A 13229-nucleotide genomic window follows, 5' to 3' on the forward strand; every position below is an offset into this window, starting at 1 on the left:
TATCTTTTTTTCCCCTCCACCTTAAGACTGAGACTTTGCCCATTTTTTTAATTGGGTTGCTTATTGAGATGTAGGAGCTGTTTATATATTTTGTATGTTAACCCTTTATCAGATACATGATTTACAAATATTTTCTCCTATTCTGTGAGTTGTCTTTCACTCTCTGGAAGTGTCCTTTGATGCACAGAAGTTTTTAAGTTCAGTGAAGTTCAGTTTATTTATTTATTGAGACAGAGTGTCTCTCTGTTGCCCAGGCTGGAGTGCAGTCGCGTGATCTCGGCTCACTGCAACCTTCACCTCCCAGGTTCAAACGATTCTTGTGTCTCAGTCTCCTGAGTAGCTGGGATTACAGGCGTATGCCCCCATGCCTGGATAATTTTTGTATTTTTAGTAGAGACGGGGGTCTCGCCATGTTGGCCAGGCTGGTCTCGAACTCTTGTCCTGAAGTGATCCGCCCACCCCAGCCTCCCAAAGTGCGGAGATTACAGGTGTGAGGTACTCTGCCCAGCTGCAATTCATTTATTCTTTTTGTTACCTGTGTTTTACGTGTCATATCCAGTAAATCACTGTCAAATCCAATATTGTGAAGCTTTTCCCCTATGTTGTCTTCTAAGAGTTTTGTATTTTTGCTCTTATATTTAGGTCTTTGATCCATTTTGAATTAATTTTTGTGTATAATGTAAAGACGCAGTTTGATTATTTTGCCAACACTATTGTTGAAAAGACTGTTCTTTCTCCATTGAATGGTCTTAAGCATCCTTGTTGTAAATCATTTGACCATATACGTTGACTTTGGTTTTATAGTAATACCATTGTTACAATATGGTTTGATACATGTAATTTTTATTTGATGTTTCTGAACTTTGTTTAAAATATTGGACTTGTTCCATGGCTGAATGATTGATAATAAAATAATAAATAAAATATTGGACTTGGAAAGTAAATATGAGGGTAGTAAGTTAGTTATCTATTCGAGTAAAAGAAACTTGAGGCATATCAGCCAGTTGCAATTTGTGAGCCTGAGTTGGATCCTGGTCTATAAAATAAATTTAGATAAAATAGGGAAGTTTTTAATATGGACTGGGAATTAGAATTATACTAGGAGATTATTTTGTTAGATGTGATAATAGTTTTGTGGTTATGTGGAAGAATATTATTTTTATAGAGATACTTGCTGAAATATTTAGTGAAATATCAAATCTGCAACCAACTTTGAAAATGGTTCAGCCAAAATAAGAAATGTAGCAAATTATTAACCTTTTTTTTTTTTTTTTTTTTTTTTTTGAGATGGAGTCTCACTCTGTTGCCCAGGCTGGAGTGCAGTGGCACAATCTTGGCTCACTGCAACCTCTGCCTCCTGGGTTCAAGCAATTCTCGTGCCTCAGCCTCCTGAGCAGCTGGGACTACTGGTGCGCGCCACCATGCCCGGCTAATTTTTGTATTTTTAGTAGAGACGGAGTTTCACCACATTGCCCAGGCTCCTGACCTGGATCACGACCTCCTGACCTCGTGATCCGCCCGCCTCGGCCTCCCAAAGTGCTGGGATTACAGGCGTATATGGTGTTTATTGTATTACTCATTTTTTTCTTATGTTCGACCATTTTAAAAATACATTTTCAAAAAGTTGTTCCCACTGAGCTTTAGATTCACTTATCAGTGTTTGCTAGATAGTTCCAGGTAATGCATAAGTACCTTAAACTCAACATGCCCCAGTTTAAGCTATCATTTCCTAGTCGTCTTCCTTTATGTCCTTTCTCATAGGGTTGTTTTCCCCTCTACCTTCCATCTGACGTCACCACTCTGAGGAGGCCTTTTCCTTACAAACAATGTAAACAATCCCTCTGTCATGTATGCCATTGTGGTAAAACAACTGTTTACATTTTCAAGTCCCTCACTTGTTGCTGAGCTCCTTCATTGTTGATCTCTTCTGTCCAGTATTCTTAAACTGAGCTGTTGAAATGTATTTTCCTTTATTCACCACAGTATTTCATCTTACTTGTGAGTGTTGGCTTTTTCAAAATGAGAGACACTGGTTCTTTTGATCCAGGCCTTGAATGTGAGGCCCAGAAGTCATTCCAGAGCACTAATCAGTTGAGCGGATAATTATTTGGCATTTAATCAGTGATGATCCCCATGTTAGACAAGGCGATCACTAAATGAGGCTGTGCTTTGTCTTTTAAAGGTGGGAAGAAGAGCGCTATCCTGAAGGCATCAAGTGGAAATTCCTAGAACATAAAGGTCCAGTATTTGCCCCACCATATGAGCCTCTTCCAGAGAATGTCAAGTTTTATTATGATGGTGAGTTGTTTCAAGGTTCTTGATTCTTGGCCAGGAAAAGAAATCTGCTTCTATTTAGGGATAGAAAACAAGGAAGGATCCTATGTAATAGATAATCCTTTTTATTTCATTTTGTTTTATTGCCATGCAATTTTGAGGAAGGGGCATCAGGTGTTAACTCTTAAAGGCTCATTTGCTGCTGAAAAAGTGCCATGAAAAAGGGGCTATTCATGTCTTCCCTACATAGTCCAAAAAAGGTTTGTCAACATGGCTCACAGTGTGTGGTCCACAAGCTGAAGGTTTTGATCTGAACTTCATTTCTAGGGAGCAACTCTTCGCAAGAGTTATTAGAAAAGCCTCACTTGAATGGTAGTATTTTATGTTAGCAATATAACAATGCAATCAGACAAGCTGCTCATCACTAGAAACAGTACTAGTATATGGTCGAGGATTAATAGTCTGCCATCCATCTCTAGATAGGGCCGGTAGGCATCTGTCACCTATTCTGTGTAGCATAACACTATGCCTTTGATATATGTGCAATCAAGTCTGATGAGCTGCTTTAAAGAAATGCCCTGCCTGGGTCTCTTAGAACCCTCAGAATTGTCCCTTATCTGTCGTTGGTATTTGTATCTTTGGGTTTGAAGGATTTGAGGGTAGCCTTTGACATGCCTCCTGTTGGCAGTGTAGCAGTATGTAGATGGTAATAACTGATTTTCTTCATTCCATGAGTTTTATCCAGAAATGGTTAGAGCATTGTTCCTCATACCCTTATGTGCTTATGACTCACCAAAGTGGATCTGAGCCCATTTAACAGTTGTGGGGTGGGCTTCTTTTCCCTTTCCCCACCGTCCCTCTTCTTCTTTCCCCTTTCCCAACCATCCTTCCCTCTTCTGTCCCCTTTCCCGACAGTCCCCCTTCTCCTTTCCCCAGCATTCCTCTTCCACCTCCACTTGTCTTACCACCGTCTTTTGGCCACTGTTATTTCACCACCCCATTTCTCCACCATTTTTCCCACCCTCAACCCCCCACTGTTTTCTTCTCACCCATCCCACCGCCCCCACTGAAAAGAAAAAGTTCTGGGGTGGGATTGAGTACTTCTGAACCAAGTGGTCTGCTGACCAAACTTTGAGAAACGCTGGGCAGGATAACTGCTGAAAAGCATCAGTGGTGAACACTCAGGCATTCTGGTGCATCTCTCTTCCCACCAGTAGTGGCCTTAGGTCCACCAATGCTTGTAGGCCTAGGTAGTAGTTTACACTAAAGGGCTGGGTCTGCAACTGAAGAAAGTGCCAAACTTGGCAAGCTGAAATTTGTTTTTTAAAATGCCATATTTATTAGCCAAGTGTGGTGGTGCACGCCTGTAGTCCCAGCTACTCGGGAGGCTAAGGTGGGAGGATTGCTTGAGTCCAGGAGGCAGAGATTGCAGTGAGCCTAGATCGTGCCACTCCCCTCCAGCCTGTGTGACAGAGTGAGACCCTGTCTCAAAAAATAAAATAATAAATAAATAAATAAAACATATTTATTGAATGTATTTGTGTTCAGACACCAAGACCCAGCAGTGGATAGTACTACTGACTTAGACCCTGATCTTGGGGAGTTTGCAGCCTAACAGGACTCCATAATCTCAGAGGCAAATGCTTATGTTACGTAAACATTTTGACCTGTTGACCAGAGAGCCTAAGACAGTTCTTTCAGCCCTCACGCTGGTCATTCCTGGAGACTCTTAACTATAACTCAAAGCCAAAACTCCTAATTAAGAGAAAGGGCCTAGAACCTTGAAGAGCACCATCTCAAAGCGTAGGTATTCCATAGGCCTGGTCTGGACTTACCAAGAGCTTTAGGATGCTCAGCTGGTAAAGCCTCACTTTGAGGTTCAAAGTGATGGGAGGGAAAGCTAGATTTCCTAGTCCTGTGGTTTCTCTTCCTTTTCAAGATAGGAAGCAGAGGCCTGGTCTAGTTCACAGGTTGCCATAGTCCTTTCCTCCCATTCTTGCCCAGTCCTCCTTTACAGGATCCTGCTTTAGGGCTCCAGCATTTTCTCAGCTGGTCCTCTGCTGGGATTTCTTCTCTTTGATTGTGTGAACTCTTACTCTGCAGTAAGTCAAGAAGTCATATTTGACTTTACTTCAAACTGATACAGTAAGTGCTGCCTACTCTCTGGGGAGGAGAATTCTTAGACTCCTTTAGAACTTGCCAGGGAGGTGGGGCATGGGCTAGCTGAAGCAGTGAATTACTGCCTTCTCTGAGGACCTTCAGTTTACAGCTTTGACTCAGCAGTTTCCTTTTCCTGGAGCTCAGCCTTTTCCACAAAGTGTTAACATTGCCAGGAACCTTCCAATCATCCTCCCACTACTCTGATGCAGGGAGCCGTCATTTCATCTTTTGACAGCTCATCTAAAATAGGAGGAGTCACAGTTGCTTCTCCCTCTATTAGGACAGAATTCAGTAAAACAGCCCAAAATCTCATTTTTTTTAAATTTATTTTTATATTTATTTATTTGAGACAGAGTCACACTCTGTCACCCAGGCTGGAGTGCAGTGGCACAATCTTGGCTCACTGCAGCCTCCACCTCCAAGGTTCAAATGATTCTCATGCCTCAGCCTCCCAAGTAGCTGAAATTACAGGCACGTGCCACCACACCTAATTTTTGTATTTTTAATAGAGACGGGGTTTTACCATGTTGGTCAAGCCGGTCTGGAACTCCTGACCTGAAGTGATCCTTGCACCGCCTCCTAAAGTGCTGGGATTACAGATGTGAACCACCATGCTCAGCCACATTTTTTTTTAAATGGTGTTAACATTTATTTTATACCAAACATACTTGAAAACAGTTTACATTTTTTTCTTGCCATTTTATTTCATTTATTTTATTCCTAGTGACTTAATGTTTTCCTTTATATTGGAAACATGTTACAGTTTTCTAAAGAAGTTCAGGGAATCTTTTAATACACAGCCTATCTTCCCCGAAGTGTCTTTCTTCCAAAGCAGAAGCTTGGGGGTTGATGGGGGCAGCTGCGCCACCTGTTGGCCTTTTAAGTTAATGGCGTCCAAAGTGGGTTCTTTCTACTATAACTGTTTCAATATTGTGCTACAGTTCTCTACACCCCTGCAAAGTCAGATTGCATATCATTATGAGATAAGATGTCTTCTGAGTTTCGAAATAAATGGATTTCTGGTTAAATTTTAGTTTTCTATAAAGAATGTGGGCAGCCTTGGTGAATTATTAATACCTGTGTAATAGTAAGGTGGTGGAATTATAGTTAACCTCATTTTAAGTATAGCCAAATGCTCTTAGTATAGCATGGATTGGTTCGAGGTGATGTTGTAAAGTTGGATTTTTAAGAAAGAATGGAAATTGGCACTAAGAGTACTGTCAAAAGCATTTGTTTGAAAAGTGGATTAAATTCCCAAGTACTTTTCTTTCATTGCTTTATTAACTAAATCAGGTATATAAAACCCATAGGCCCTATTCAGATTTTCTTTACCAGTTAGCAGCTTTCATTGTGAAAACATCTGAGTCCCTTTAGACAGCTTTTTGTTTATTTGAGACAGAGTCTCAGTCTGTTGCCCAGGCTGAAGTGCAGTGGCGTGATCTTGGCTCACTGCAACCCCTGCCTCCTGGGTTCAAGCGATTCTCATGCCTCAGCCTCCTGAGTAGCTGGAGTTACAGGCTCCCATCACCACGCCCGGCTAATTTTTTATATTTTTAGTAGAGATGGGGTTTCGCCGTGTTGGCCAGGCTGATCTGGAACTCCTGACCTCAAGTGATCTGCCTGCCTCAGCCTCCCAAAGTGCTGGGATTACAGGCATGAGCCACTGCTCCCAGCCCCTTTAGACAGCTTTTACATAAACAATTGGATACACCAGGAACCCCAGTCATCCCTTGTGCTGTGGATGCATCCTGGTTCCCTGAAAGAGGCAGCATCATGGTACCCATGTTCCAGAGCAGTGCATCGCAAACTCTAGTGTGCATCCAAGTCTTGTTAAAAATGCAATTTCTGTATAGGATTCAGTAGGTCTAGGAGGGGGCCTGGGATTCTGCATTTCTAAACTCCCACATGATGCCAATGCTGCTGGTCTGTGAACCACTTGTTGAATAGCAAAGTTCTAGAAGAAGGTCTTATTAGGCTTTTCATATGGGAAATCTGGGCTTGCCTAGTATGGATATATATTTTTTTATTCATATTCCACCCACCTAACTTTGAAGAAGAAAGATGCCTATTTCTTTTCCCCACAATTCCTTTCTTCCACTCCCTGCCCTATCCCTTCCTCCCCTTCTTGAACAGAGGCTGCTTAGCTTAGCAGTGGCAGGAGTCCCTCTGAGGATTTGATTTTTAAAAACCATTGAAGAGGTGTAAAGGACTCTGCTTGCTGAAAGGAAAAGGAAGAGTGACTGGGCCTCCCCCAGGTCATCCCTGTCCTGAGCAGGCACCTGGGAACAATTAACTGGCATAGTCTCCAGAGAATGACCCAGGTAAATATATGCTAAAGAGAAGGAGAATTTGTACAAGTAGATATAAATCAGTATGTTGTCTTTGTTGTTGTTGCTACTATGTGTCACCAGACCTTTATATACCATGAGAAGGCAAACCATTATTAAAGAGAATTCGCTAGCCCTGGGTATTTATGCTTAGAACATGAACACTATACCTCACTTTTTGGAACCACTTTTTTCTCTAGGTAAAGTCATGAAGCTGAGCCCCAAAGCAGAGGAAGTAGCTACGTTCTTTGCAAAAATGCTCGACCATGAATATACTACCAAGGAAATATTTAGGAAAAATTTCTTTAAAGACTGGAGAAAGGTACTGTAGCCCATGTGTTAATATCCTAGTACCTTGCAAAACAATCAAGTACTAAGTAATAAATTATCATTTTGCAAAACATTTCCTGATGTAAAATTTGAGTTTTATGGATTTTGTTGCATTTAAACTTGCGTATTTTTTGTCTTCATTTACTATATTATGTAGGGTTTCTGTCCAACAAGAGTACTTGTATATCTTTGCTATTGGCTTTCATGTGATGGCAGGTAGGGGGTTATCAGATTAGGCCAAACAGAAAACCTCAACTCCAGTTGCGCACAGGAAAGTTTGTCGCTGCAGGACTGCCCCGTGTCTGCTGTTGCAAAAGAAATGTTAATCTGATGTCCCTCTCGCTGTTAATTCTTGCTCATTTATTTTAGGTACTTTCTACTCTTGAAACCACATATACTATATTTGCCTAGGTGATTTTTTAAAATCTCATTATTCTCAATTTGGATAATGTGGACAGAGGCAGCAGTAAAGTTTACTTCCTGAACTAGCTCAGAAAAAGCAGACTTAATAAATGAATAGAATAGGGGTAATGTTTCCAAGAGAGAATCAGTATGGGATTTCAAACTTGTATTCGTAACGCCTGGGGGCTGTGTGCCACGGAGTCTAAGAAACCACATAAGAATTCATTTTTTTCCATGATAAGTCATTTTAAAACATTTTAATATTAGTAAGTACATATTTTATAATGAAGTAATACAACTGTATTTTTTTGTTTTTTCAAAATTCATTAATTGAGATTGGCTACTTCCAGAAACCTTTGACTGAAAAAATGGTGCTTGGGTGTATTTGCAAAGAAACCCAAGGACTTATTAGTGTATTTTCGTTGTTTTTCTTTCATCTCCCCATTTTCTTTTGACTAGGAAATGACTAATGAAGAGAAGAATATTATCACCAACCTAAGCAAATGTGATTTTACCCAGATGAGCCAGTATTTCAAAGCCCAGACGGAAGCTCGGAAACAGATGAGCAAGGAAGAGAAACTGGTACTACAGAATTTATTAAACCTCTGGAGAATTCTGGAATTGTGATTGGTTCATTTAACTTTCTTCTTGGTTCTTATGACACAACATTAACATCAGTAATTTCACATCATTCTATGCTAAAGACTTAGAATTCTCAAAGTCTAAATTTTCTTAAAAGTTTTAGTTAGACTGAAAATTGTGAACAAGTACTTTGCTCAGTAGCTCTGTACAGGAATCTTGGTGCTTCAGTGACCTAAAAACCAGTCAGTAACTCCAGCCAATAATATAGTAATTAAGGATGGGCAGACCTGTCCCACAGTGGCTACTGGATATTAAGGATTTAAGACAGATGAAATCATATTGGCCATGTACCTCCCTGCTCTTTGATCTATTTTACTCTGGAATCTTGTGATGCTCATCCATCTCCATCTTCCAGCCTTGGCCATCCTCATTACTGAAGGATCTTTCTGGTATCCAGCTGGGATGTCATTTTTCTTCTACAGGCTGCCTGTTTTTGTAAAAAAAAAAAAAGTTTATTGGAACCAGCTGCCTCTACTTGTCTACATATTATCTATGGCTGTGTTTATGCAACAATGACAGAGATGAGTAGTTGCAAAAGAGACTGTGTGGCACTCAAGCCTAAAATATTTTCTATCTAGAAAAAGTTGTCAGCCCCTGAACTAAAGGAATCCAGGCTAGAATTTCATTTTTTCCAATCGGAAGTCCAGAAGTTAAGGATTTTAAGGAATTCTTTGCACTTCAAATTCCTGTAGTTTCAGTATTTTAAAGGACTTGCGTGTTTACGTAATTCAGACCATTGTATTTATATAACTCATTGTTTCATGGTACTTATTTGGTCACTAGTTTAAAAATTAATGCATTACTATAAGAATGTTAATTGCATCAGACTTTGTGTCTCAGGTAAATCTTATCCTCAATATTCCAAGTTAGTGAAATTTAGTATATTATTTACTTCAGGGGCATTTTGAAACTTAAAAGATCACTTTGGAGCTTTGTTCTTAGAATATTGATCCAAAGATAGATTTTATAAACATCCCCTTGTCAGAGCCTCTGCCAAGGACACCTGCTGCCAGCAAGGTCTGAATCTGTTCCCACCCACAAGGCAGCACAACTTAGTTAAACTGAATCAATAAGTATATAAAACGCAAAGAGTCAATAGAGGGTAAGAAGGCTCAAAATCTCCCCCACCATCCCTCACCTTTTTGGAGCAAGGATCATAGTATAGAGTGTATATACCTGTATACCTACAAAAAAATTAGTGACAGATCTGTCTGAGCTTAAAAACCCACGTTTTTAAGCTGTTTAACTGCTGTTTAATTAAATGGCTTGAGCTATTCTTTTATGAGGCTCTATCAGAGACTCTTCTCCATTTCCTGTTTTGATAGTACTCAGTAAAACAGTATGAATTTTTAAAGTACATTTAAAAACACCCAAATAACATTTACAAACATATATCCTTTAAGACACAAGAATCAGTTTTGAATCTAGTTGAAATCGATCCTTATAGGCAGATCTTTTTGGGGAATTTTATGATATTTAAGTTTGAGAAAACCACTAGAGGTTTTCCTTTATTTGAATTTATTTTTTAGTGATTTTTCAGACTTTCCTCTACCTTGACTTAGTCTCCCACAAGAGATAAAATGCATTAGTAGAGAACAGCAATCTGAATCTATTTTGAGTACTTTCTTGCTGTCTTCCAGAAAATCAAAGAGGAGAATGAAAAATTACTGAAAGAATATGGATTCTGTATTATGGATAACCACAAAGAGAGGATTGCTAACTTCAAGATAGAGCCTCCTGGACTTTTCCGTGGCCGCGGCAACCACCCCAAGATGGGCATGCTGAAGAGACGAATCATGCCCGAGGATATAATCATCAACTGTAGCAAGTGAGCTCGCACTTCATCCTATGGGCCAGAAAGGGGGTGGAGGGCGTCCTTTATTGTACTTGGGAATATTTCCCAGGTTACACAGGACTGTTTGGGAAGGGAGATACTTAAGAGCAGGACAGTATTTCATGCGTAGGTCTCCAGATGTTTTTGAGGTACAGTTGTCTCCCCTCATCCACAGGGGATATGTTCCAAGACCCCCAGTAGATGCCTGCAACTTCGACCCAATTGCTGTCACTTGGAACACATTTCTGTTGATGTCTTCCACCCCCAAATTTAATGTCTTTTCCATCTTTATTAAGTACTTATCACATAGAGTGGCTATAACTTTTGCAGTCTGAGGCACAACAGCAAAACTAGCACGACTTTCTTTTTCCTTCTTCACAATTTCACAGATGGAAGGTTAATTCTTACCTTAGATCTTAGCAACTTCAGCATACAGTTTTTTTTATTAAGTCGATAATTTCCACCTTTTCATTTAAAGCACTCTGTGCAGCTTCTGTATGGCATATCCAAATTGCCAACATCACTACTTTCACACTTTGGGGCCTTTATTAAGTAAAAGAAGGATTACTTGAACACAAGCAATGTAAAACCATTAAAGTCAACCTGATAAATAAGGCAGCTACTAGGTTACCCATGGGCAAGTGACGTATACAGCATGGTATGTTGTATATATGGTTCACGCATCCCAGGTGGGACTACAAGAGATTTCATCATGCTCCTCAGAATGATGTGCAATTTAAAACTTACAAAATGTTTATTTCTGGAATTTTGTATTGAATATTTTCGGATGACAGTTGGCTGAGGGTAAGTAAAACCATGCATAAGGTGGGACTACTATATTGACTGTTAAGAAGGAAACTTGGAAAATTATGCTCAGCAGATAGGTCCACTTGGGGTCATGAAAGGTGAAATTATTCCTCACATCTTATTTCACTATCCTCGTGCTCTGTTATTTCCAGAGATGCCAAGGTTCCTTCTCCTCCTCCAGGACATAAGTGGAAAGAAGTCCGGCATGATAACAAGGTTACTTGGCTGGTTTCCTGGACAGAGAACATCCAAGGTTCCATTAAATACATCATGCTTAACCCTAGTTCACGAATCAAGGTAAGGGGATAGTTGAGAGCTGCACTGGTTCATGGTGCTGATAACCTTTTTTTGTTGAAATGTAACGTTCTCGTCCTCTAGAATCACTTTGACAAATTAAAAATCCTCCCCATTGAAAGAAGGCAAGTACTTTCATAGTTAGCATTATGGTGATCTTCCTACAGTGCCTCCATTTTTTTGGTCACATTGTAATCTTATTTATTAATTCACAAATATTTACTGAAATCCCAAATGTGCCCCACACAGTATACATTTGGTGCTAGGAATTATGTTGGTAAACAAGATAGACACAGGCCCTGCCTTCATGTTGCTTAACGTCCAGTGGTCAGAATGTGTTGAAGTATGGTGGTTGTATATTGGCCTCTGCAGATGTCTTCTACTTCCTCACCTCTCTTGGTTATGAGAAGGGAATGTAATTTCTGTATATCCTGAAACAAGTTGTAAAATCTAATGTCTTACATACTTCTGGCTTCCTGCAGTCTCATCTGGGTAGGTTCACCAGGGCCAAATGAAATGCGTGTGAAAGCACATCATAAAACTATGTTACATACCTATGCATTGTTATTTATTGATAGTGTTATTGCAAGGAGATAACTGCCTTGGGGGAAATCAGTTTTTGTTTGCCAGATAGCTACGTATATCTAGCTTTGGAGAGTCCCACGAACTTCTTCCCTCCAACATACTATGAAATATAAACCTAACAGAGACAAAAACACAGTCAAGGAATTAGTTCTATGTAGACTGTTAACTGTTTTATGTGCAGGAGACCTGGGACTAAAGACCTTCTTGATCCTCGTTCATAGGTTATAACATCTGTTAAAATGTGAAAGCCACAGCTGAAAAGGCTATGTGAATAGGCAAGACTAAACTGTACATTTTCTGGCTTGTAGCCCTGTGTTCTTCTGTATATCACTACTTTTCTAATGAAAAATACCTGTTTATATATTTTCTCCAATTATAAAATATACTTTTCTGGCTGGGTGTGGTGGCTCAAGCCTGTAATCCCAGCACTTTGGGAGGCCGAGATGGGCAGATCACCTGAGGTCAGGAGTTCGAGACCAGCCTGGACAACATGGCGAAACCCTGTCTCTACTAAAAATACAAAAATTAGCCGGGCGTGGTAGTGGGTGCCTGTAATCCCATCTACTTGGGAGGCTGAGGCAGGAGAATCGCTTGAACCTGGGAGGCAGAGGTCGCAGTGAGCCGAGATCATGCCACTGCACTCCAGCCTGGGCAAGAGACTTAGACTCTGTCTCAAATAAATAACTAAATACATAAATAAAAATAAAATGTAGTTTTTGTAGTTTAGATAAGTACAAAATCAGAAAGCGAACACTTATGTTGAGCAGACTAGTCATTTAAAGAAACATGTATTCCTCTTCTGAAGTATCGCAAAGCTGTATATATGGCTACAAAAGCAGAAAAATAATAGTTTTAGCCCTTAAGGAACTTATAGGCTGGTGGGCAAATCAGGTAAGAATTCAGTTGTATTAGAAGAAAGATAAAAGTAAAATGCATTAGATAAACAGAGGAGTTATTTGCAGCACCTTAGAGATCAACAATAACTTTATGAAGAAAAGTAGGTTATGGTTGGGTCTTAAAAGTAGTATTTCAAACAAGAGAGAACTGTGTCGTGGACAAAGGGGAGGGTGGTAAGCAGAGTATGTTGAGGATAGGGGTTGAGAAAAGGTGTGATAAAAAGAATTATCAAGTGGTGACAGTTGCACAACATTGTGGATATACTACTAAATGTCACTAGTGGTAAATGCTATCAATGCGTATTTTACCACAACGTAAAAATGATCAAAATAACAGAGTTACTATTAAAAACATTTGCACATAAGTTAACGTTTGGATCTTTTAAGCATACCACGCGTACATAAACTAATGCCACCATTTATAGATGAGTAAATTTAGTCTCTGGGAGGCCCAAAAATTTGCCCAAGATTCAGTGGCTAGTAACTCTAACTTAGATCTTCTTAGAATGTAACTTAGATCTTCAGTCTCTGCATGCTTTCCTGTGACATCCACTGCTAAATGTGGCCAGCTTTAAATGCCATGTTAAAGAGACTGAGCCCTTAAAGGACTTTGAACAGTGGAGTGTCTTGAACATAGCTTCACTTCAGCAAGATTTACAGGCATTATATGTAAATCAC

General features: G+C 39.8%; 2 protein-coding genes across 2 annotated transcripts in view; one reads left to right on the top strand and one right to left on the bottom strand.

The window, feature by feature from the left end:
- TOP1 (DNA topoisomerase I) overlaps positions 1 to 13229 on the top strand; it is a 96454-nt gene that overhangs the window by 62280 nt on the left and 20945 nt on the right. The window contains exons 9-13 of the mRNA XM_003825894.6: positions 2183 to 2298; positions 6962 to 7083; positions 7953 to 8075; positions 9776 to 9963; positions 10929 to 11073. Coding sequence (XP_003825942.1) covers positions 2183 to 2298; positions 6962 to 7083; positions 7953 to 8075; positions 9776 to 9963; positions 10929 to 11073 — 694 coding nt within the window. The remainder of the gene's footprint in view (positions 1 to 2182; positions 2299 to 6961; positions 7084 to 7952; positions 8076 to 9775; positions 9964 to 10928; positions 11074 to 13229) is intronic.
- LOC117977236 (translation initiation factor IF-2) overlaps positions 7947 to 13229 on the bottom strand; it is a 39221-nt gene continuing 33938 nt past the window's right edge. Inside the window, exon 4 of the mRNA XM_055104648.2 lies at positions 7947 to 8562. The gene's annotated coding sequence lies outside the window, so the exon portion shown is untranslated. The remainder of the gene's footprint in view (positions 8563 to 13229) is intronic.

The sequence above is a fragment of the Pan paniscus genome, chromosome 21 (genome assembly GCF_029289425.2).
Source record: "Pan paniscus chromosome 21, NHGRI_mPanPan1-v2.0_pri, whole genome shotgun sequence".
Classification (NCBI taxonomy): Eukaryota; Metazoa; Chordata; class Mammalia; order Primates; family Hominidae; genus Pan; species Pan paniscus.